At 34.3% G+C, this 8,446-nt stretch overlaps 1 protein-coding gene across 1 annotated transcript; it reads right to left on the reverse strand.

The window, feature by feature from the left end:
* Positions 1-1,650: 1,650 nt before the first annotated feature.
* On the reverse strand, positions 1,651-8,172 carry LOC118027475 (protoporphyrinogen oxidase 2). Its single transcript, XM_035030854.2, has 17 exons — positions 8,014-8,172; positions 7,769-7,904; positions 7,477-7,542; positions 7,186-7,236; positions 6,969-7,025; positions 6,377-6,453; positions 6,232-6,268; positions 6,013-6,078; positions 5,677-5,717; positions 4,799-4,931; positions 3,824-4,003; positions 3,176-3,250; positions 2,831-2,954; positions 2,611-2,719; positions 2,387-2,461; positions 2,124-2,230; positions 1,651-1,885 (listed from the first exon to the last, which is right to left on the reverse strand). Exons 1-17 carry the CDS (start codon positions 8,088-8,090, stop codon positions 1,758-1,760), a joined length of 1,539 nt encoding a protein of 512 aa, XP_034886745.1. The 5' UTR covers positions 8,091-8,172; the 3' UTR covers positions 1,651-1,757.
* Between the last annotated feature and the right edge of the window lie 274 nt (positions 8,173-8,446).

An 8,446-nucleotide genomic window follows, 5' to 3' on the forward strand; every position in this document is an offset into this window, starting at 1 on the left:
TTTAATAATCTTGTTTGTTTATTGTCCTCGGAATCACAATTTAAAAGTTATTTTTTTAACATAACTTTTATGACATTTCTTGAAGTATTAATTTCGTGTTACAAGTAAAAAAAAAGTTTAATAACCTTTTTTATATATATAATATAAAGAGTTAAATATTATCCCATGGACATTTTTTTTCTTTATTGTTATTGACTTGAGTAACTTTTGCTTTAAGGTTATTTTTTAAAAATAATTATCAAGATTTTTAATATTATCTTTAAATATAAAATATAAAACTCGTCAAGATTTAAAAATCTTAATAAAAAACATGTGGAGAATTAAAAACAATGAAGGCGTTATATTTTATCCAATCAATACAATCATCAATTATAAAAAAAAAAAAAAAATCAAGTAACGATAAAATTAAAAATATTAAATAATTAAAACAACATGACATATAAATGAGGGAAATAAAAAAAAGAACACTCACGTCACAAGTCACATGAACAAGAAAAAAAAAATAAAAAAATCCCTTTTCAGCTTCTTCTTCTGGCGCGAGTTCATGGAATGCACTCCTGCAGTGAAAGTGCGGTTAAAAGAACGTTGTCTGCATGCACATGTGGCAACCACCCATTTGCCCTTAGAGAAACTGGTCTCTGATAAAGACACTGAGTTAGCTGTCTTTTCGTAAGCTTTCAGTTTTGAGACAGAGTTCAACTGCATGCTGTCTTCTTTGACTCTCTTTGTTTGCACTCTTCCCTTTTTGGCCTCCTAAAGATGTTGGACCAAATTTGTTATACGGTGCTATAAGATGTATTTTCCTATATTTGATCTCAAAAAAAAAAAAAAGAAAAAAAAAAAAAAGAAATTGATGAAGGGGTGAAATTGTCTAATATCAATTAAGATTGAAACAAAATTGATAAAATTAAGAGATTAAGGACTCAATTGATAATGGAGGCATTGTTTGGGAGTAGAATGAGGCTTTCCCATATTTCGAGGGTTAGGTACTCCAGATCCATAGAGGTCCTGCTTGAGTACATGCATGTAAATACTAAATACCCTTGGTATTCTTACAATCATACAGTATGATTATTGGATTCACCTTGCGCTCCTATTTCCCAGGATTTGTTCTTGAGAAAAATTAGGAGTAAACATGATTTGACTTGTTATCAGGATATATTATGCGGCTGAGTTGAAATTTAACTGATCCGAAACTAAAACTAAATTATGTTTAAAAAAATTAAGAAAAATAAAATATTCAGATGACCCAAAAGATTAACCCGATAAAAAACTCGATTGCAATTTATTAACTATTAATTTTTTTAACCAAAATAACATCATTTTAATTTATAAAAATAATTAAGGGTTATAATTTATAAAAATAATTGAGGTTAATTCGGTTGACCTAATCAAAACTCGTGAGCCGGAACTTAGACAAGACCAAGTTTAAAAAACTCTGCATACAGGTGTGGTGCTCAAAAATTGACCCTCTTGTGCCAAATAAAAAACCAACTAAAATCCATGTAAGCCTAACTTGCATTAGATGATTAACAGGTGTATAGTAACAGATTTTATAAAGGCTTAGCATTCTGACACATTAACAAGAACTTAATCTATATTCATACAACTAAAAGCAGTTCTTATATATATATATAATATATATATATATATATATATATATATATATTGTGAATATTCTTAGATCAATGAGAAGCGATCAGCATGAGAAGAGTATCGTTTGCATCAGCTAATAGCCAGGAAGGCCATTCATGTTCCTACGACCGTGACCCTTTCTTCAGCATCTTGTCATCAGCCGAAGAATTCAAATAGGAGATCACAAGATCAGCTGCTTTGCATCCAGAGGCTACTGCTTTGCCCACGGACAATCCACCTCTGTGGTTACCTGAAGATTTCATCAATCAACCAAGAATAAGAATTAGAATAGGAATAAGAATTCAATAGGAGCGATGAAACTTCTCACATGTGGTCAACATAACCCATTTTCCTTATCTCCAGCAAAATTGCAGGGATTGGAGATTCAAATGAAATGCTTCCAGTTTAGAATAGCACCAGCTTGAGGGGGGATCTTAGAATTACATGACTGGAAGTTAAATCCCAAATTTCAATCAATAAGCACTTACCTGCGTAGAAAAATCCAGGAAGATTTTTCTCCATTCTCTCAATTCCTTCTAACACTAAATCATAGTTCTTTCCATACAAAGGAAATGCTTTACTCCAGTAGTAATGACTGCAATCAAGTACAGTTGAAGCTGTAAGAGTATGGATCACAGTGAACACAGTAACTCATTGCTCTTACTAAATTACTGCCAGCTTCAACTTGGGAAAGAAAATAGACTAAAGTAATATAATTAGCAGATTATAAATGGCTTAAGATTTAAAATACTTCACAAATTTCGGCTCTCCCTCCACCCCTAACAGCTGTCTAAGATCAGAAGTAACAATCGCTTTCAAATCATCCCTGAAAAATAAATTATTGGAAAACGGTTTAGTTGATCAAAATTTCACCACAGTAATAATTAAAATCCAGAGTAGATAAGTGATCTTGTGTGTGAAACCAGAAAGTTGCTGACAGGAATTACGAAATGAAAAGTTTGGAGCTTTTTATACGTTGAAGCTTTTGCTAGTTCCTTGTTTCGGCTCCCACCAACAAAGGTGGTATAGAGATACAAGTTCTTGGGTGCACGATCTGGAAACATCATAGATGAGAAGAGTGTACCTGTGCAAAACAGAATTCAAGCATGGTGAGTGCAAGAGAGTATATGTATAGCTAACAAATAGTGAAAATTATCCAAGTTCCCCCACCGTGGTGAGCCTAGCAAAGTATTACCAAGAGTTTTTAAACCATTTTGTTGCTCCTTAGAAGGAACAAGAACTCCAAATCCTTCTAGAGGCCTCTTGACGTCCTCTTTCTTAAAGGTAGTAATTATGACTGAAAGTGGCATGTAACTCATCTGCATAATAACATGGAAAAGAATGATAAGCAAATGAATTTGACAGAGAAAGACCAAAAACTTAAATACAGAAAACATTTTCGGCAATAATGTATGCAACCATACTGTGCATTTGATGTTCTGCAGCTATTTGAACAATGATGATTGCATTTGTATACTACACCCCATGTGTAAGTAAATACGTATGAAGATATGAAATCAATAAACAAAATTGTTGGTACCTGGGGAAGAAAGTCCAGCGAGAAGCGATTTCTGCCTTTATTAATATTAATTTCTTTAACATTGCACAATGGTGCCTAAAATACAAAAGTTCACTGTTAGAATGTGAAAAAAAAAATCTTCTAAAAACAGTAAATGGTATTAGGAGTTGCATATGTAAATGTTTATGCAACCAATGCATTTATGAGATAAAGAGGGTAAGATGCCATCCAACTCCTAAAAGCAAAAGGTAAATGCAGTGCACAAAGAGTATTCTTACAATGGTCATAATGGTCAGTCAATGCAGAGATATTCAAACAATAAAACAAAGGATCAAAGTTTTGGAGTTACGAGTTCAAGTTATTGAGAAACTTGACTTTTTTCACTCCAACTGTCCAAGTCAGTCTTAAGAAGTGGGGCAAGTGTTTGGTAATCACCGTCTCAGTGTACAATTGTACTGTCTTTTGTCTCTTTCTTTCCTTCTATCTTGTTTATTTCTTAATCAACTAAGCAGCAGTTGAATTCTTTCTCAGCATTCTTTCTCAGCACTAGTCACATTTTAAAGATGTAGGATTTCATTGACTGGATGACTCAGTTATGCAGTATCACAATAAGAGAAACTATACTAAACAAAACCACCAAAAAATAAACTCAATTAAAAAAGAACTAACCGTCATGATGACAGCATCATAAGATGATGCTTGTGCACGCTTGCCACCCTTAGAAGCATAAGAAACTGACCAGTTCTCAAAAGTTGACTTGCCATCATAACCGTAAGACAATGACAAGACCTTTGATTCTAGTTTAACTCCATCTTTCCCAAGCTCTGTGCACAGCGTATCAGTGAGTGTCTGCAAAAATACATAAACAAGAAAATAAGGACCATTTATTTGGTTTACAAGCAAAAACGTACGTGCAAAGGGTCAGATTTCAACAACACTATCAGTAAGGATACCACTTAAGTCTCTGCATATTGAGAGAACGCGAGAGAGCTAAGAGAATTTTGAGTAGAGCTCAAAGGAAAGGTAATATTAAAATAGCTAATGGTGACCATAGATAAACTCTGAATGATATGAGGAAATATGAACCTAAGGTCTATAACCTGGAACTTAACCATAGATTTCTGTTGCAATTTTGCTTCTGCATGAAAATCAAAATATTCACAAGGATGTTTTCACCTGCAGTGCTGTACGCAATGAAAAGCTGGTCAAACATCTATATCCTGAAGTTTTGGGTGTGGAATGATTTTATTCCTATCATTTCAGGCAATCTACTCCCCCAAATAAGAAGCTAATATTAGTGAATGCATCTTCATGACAGGAAATTCCATTATTAAGGATGTGTTTCAAAGCATGTTAGGTTCTATGGCCGCTGGTTCAAAATATGCTAAGTGAATGAAGTAGAACTACACGCCTATTAAGCTGCAAATATGAAAGGGGCTTGACTAAAGTAATCTGCAGGTGTATTTTGAAGGACTCAATAGCAGCCTAGAAAACTTATCCACAATTATTATTCAACGAAAGCAATAGTGGTAGCATCAGATCTGAACAGCTAAGGGACATTCCTACTTCCTACATGTAAAGGTTATAAATAGTTCAAACCACGTCTTCTTGGAAAAGAAAAGAAACAGTACCCGGAATAACTACCTGCATTCCACCTAGAAAAGAAAATGAACCATGTTGACGTTTCTTTTTTTCTGAAGAACCTTTATTTTCTCCATTCTTCTCCTTTTTGGCAGATAGCTTGGCTTTAACTGCCCCAGCTATGATAGAACCAAACCTGGTTGAATAGAAAAGGTTTGCATTAATAAACAAGCAGATATCACGCAGCAAGCATTACTAAATTAATAGAATGTCAATCATTGATCTGTAGTACTTCATCAGTGTCAGAGTCGTTCATCAAACTTTAACAATTTAGCCTAGAAGACTGCTTGCATCTATTTAAAAATGCAACAATAACATGGCTGAACAAAAATACAAGCTCGCCCATTATTCATCTATTGATGAATAATGGGTGAGCTTGTAAGCAACCAAACTGCAGAGATTCAGCATAAAAATACAACTAGATTTCAAGCATCACTAAAACCAGACTAAAACTAAAGAGGATTTGCTGAACAAAAACCTTAACAACACAGAGACAAAAATATGGTTTACTGTATGAAAATTAAAATATTCAGCTTTATATTTTTCATCAGTAACTAAGCAGTTAGGGTCACTGTGTGGATTTAAAACAAGTTCGCCACAGATCTCAACAAGCATCATACTGAGCCAAATAAAAAAGGCACGTCTAATTTCAGAATGCTAAGAGAATAGAATATCAAGTTCAAATGTATTATGGCATCCAGTAAGAATCTTCCAGCGCTGTAAAAAGGCAACAATATATTGGTCTAGCCAATAACTTCACTAAATGTGGGATTTGCAAAGGACAGAAACTGCAAGAGAATGAATCAACTGCAGTCCAATTCAAACTCAAACAATGCAAGGAAAAATGAATGACAGTTTATTAAAAGAAGCATAGAATATACCGCTTCTCTAGATTCCACAGGTCTGGAAAATTGTGGCGTGCCTGTTTCAGGTAAAGACAATACTATCAATAAAAATCCAGAACGAAAGGAAAAGAGTTGACGCTAAGTAGACCATATCATAACTATTAAAATAGATGTCATAGTTCTTAAGAGCAGTTCAATAAAACTTTTAGTTTCAGTATCCTAAAGCAGATTCCATTCTTCCTATCACAATCGAATATATTCAGATGCATAGAACCAGCAGAATCCCAGACCAAAGAACATTTTCCAGTGGTGTGCTAATAAAAAGATCCCATAACTTATACAAGTGGTCCAAATATCTTGGCCATTACTTACAGAAAGAGATTCAGGATCTCCAGCACTTGTGCCAGCAACAAAAGGATCGATAAGATAATCAACAACCTTAGAAGGAAGAAACAGAAAAGTAAGATCAATGATAATCAAACACTTCTATATAAAAATCTGGTCTCATTCAAAATTTGGACAAAATATAAAAGATCTTCTGCTGGTTAATACGGCAGGTATAAATCTGTTGTGTTGTAAAGAATGCAATACCTCTTTCCCGAAATGTCGCTGAAAGAACTCACCAACACTGCAGGGTAAAGGGGTGAGTGAGGTGAATATCAAAACCTCATGATGTAAATGAGATAACGAACAAGTGTGCAAGAGATGAACAACCTCAATAAGTTGAGTTTATCACCTTTCTTGTATATCAGTGTCAGTCACTTTTGAGGACTCATTTTTCTTCCATAAGAATGGCTCCAAAATGATTTGCAACTGCGCCAGAAAAAATGCATGCCCTTAAGAAATGCACAAAAATGAAAAGTTGCAGCTTGTTTATCAAGCTTGAACATCAAACTGAATCTTTGTGCAAAGAACCAACGGTTATTTTTTTTTTTTTTTTTTGACAAGTGATCCTAGTTAACTTTTTAAATTAATCAGAAGATTTCACGTTAACAAAATCATGCATGTCAGAAATGGTAGGCAGACAAGGTAATCCTACTATCAATAATGAAACTACCAGCCAATCCTTCATATTCCTAGAAAACAAGATGCAATAGCAAGATTCCCAGAGCCCACCATTCAAATAAGAAACAGAGCAGCAAAAAGTGGTGGCTTTCAAGATTCCAGGAGCTTCCAGGTTGCTAACCAACAATCCTTCTATATGCAAAAATAAAGTTATCTGCGGCTACTGTTGATGAACAGAAAATATTGCATCATGAGGAGAAAAACAGCGGTGGGATGCTTCTAATTTATTGGATTGTCCTCAGACTTGTCCCAGAAAGACAAACCTTTGATTGCGCCGAGAGAAAGTTGCTCTTGATCAGTGCAACTGGATTTGTTGGTATCTGGCACAAAACATGAGAAGAGCATATGCTAACAGTAAGACAAACATAGCTGCAGATAGAAAAAGGATAGACAAAGTACAATAAGCATGTTCCTCTCGTCTAAGAAACAAGGGAAGTAAACTTATTAGTTGGCAACAAAGACACCATAAGATAGATATACCAGTACAGGCATTCCATTCCTCACAATATACCGTTTGTTCTGTGCAATTGGCTGCAAAGGTAGACATCAATAAATTAAGCCAACAAAAAAGAATCCACCACGAACTCTCAAGATTCAACTAGAGCACACAGGAAATCATTTCATAATACGGAGCACTGATAACCTAAGCATTTGAAAAAAGAAAATGGCATCAGGCTAAGAGATAAAGTTAAGAACAATAAGCCTTACAAATTGTTGCTTAAAGAAAATGGCAAAAAGCTAAGAGATAAAGTTAAGAACAATAAGCCTTACAAATTGTTGCTTCTCTCTAAGCCCAAGATCATCAAGTAAGCTTTTGACCTCCACTTCACTCTCAGTCTGCACAGTATTGGGAAAAAAAATCAACTTCACCAAACAAAAAGCACCAAAAACCAAAACAATCATTATCAAATGTTAATGAAGAAAGAATCCATGCAGCGTGCCAAAATAAACTCTCTGTCCCAAGAAATTTTTTTTCCAATTACGCGCACTTGTGATTCACAAAGCAAGAAGCAAAGATTAACACGAAAGATTGAAAAAAAAAATTGGACAAATAAATGGTAACCATGGTATTAGCTCCTTCATCCCAAACAAGATCATGATGGGAGACACTTCTTAATTTGCCTCCAGCTCTTCCTTCAGCTTCAAAGACTGTCACTTTCACCCCATTTGATTTCAGCTTGTATGCAGCAGCAAGCCCACTTAAACAAAAACAAAAAAAAATACAAAAGTGAGAGCACAATCACACACACACACAATTAAACTACAGAAAGAAAACCCAGAAACCAAAAGTCCAAAAACAAATTATACCTGACGCCTGCACCTATAACAGCTACATTTTTGCTTTGCTTACTACCAAAATCGTCGTCTTTGGCAGCTGCAGTCATTTCAGAATTATCAGTCAGTCCTAAGGTGGCAGCGTCAACGGATAGTAGTTGGTGGAAATGCAAAGAAGATGAACCAGATGATGGTAGTTTACTTTATGGGCTTTGCTTTCATGTTTTAGAGATCATTTGAGCCTCGCCCGTCATTTTTACAGGCCCATTGGACACTCTAAGGTTCTTCTTGTTATCCCATTCACCTTTTTCAAATGATCTAATTAGTAAAACTTTAAAATATATGAAAAAAAAAATATCGACTTTTAATTTAGAGATTTAAAATAAAATATTTAATATTTAAAGATTTAAAATAAATTTTTTATAAATTTCTAATTTCTCAAAAAATATCATTTATATGAGATATT

Source organism: Populus alba, chromosome 1 (genome assembly GCF_005239225.2).
Source record: "Populus alba chromosome 1, ASM523922v2, whole genome shotgun sequence".
Lineage (NCBI taxonomy): Eukaryota > Viridiplantae > Streptophyta > Magnoliopsida > Malpighiales > Salicaceae > Populus > Populus alba.

Bases quoted from the DNA above. Each gene is read 5' to 3' on its own strand.
- LOC118027475 (XM_035030854.2), bottom strand. From the start codon at position 8,090: ATGACTGCAGCTGCCAAAGACGACGATTTTGGTAGTAAGCAAAGCAAA. The intron at 7,237-7,476 runs GTAAGGCTTATT...CTACCTTTGCAG, and splicing joins TTAGAGAGAAGCAACAATTT to CCAATTGCACAGAACAAACG. The intron at 6,269-6,376 runs GTGATAAACTCA...TTTACCCTGCAG, and splicing joins GACACTGATATACAAGAAAG to TGTTGGTGAGTTCTTTCAGC.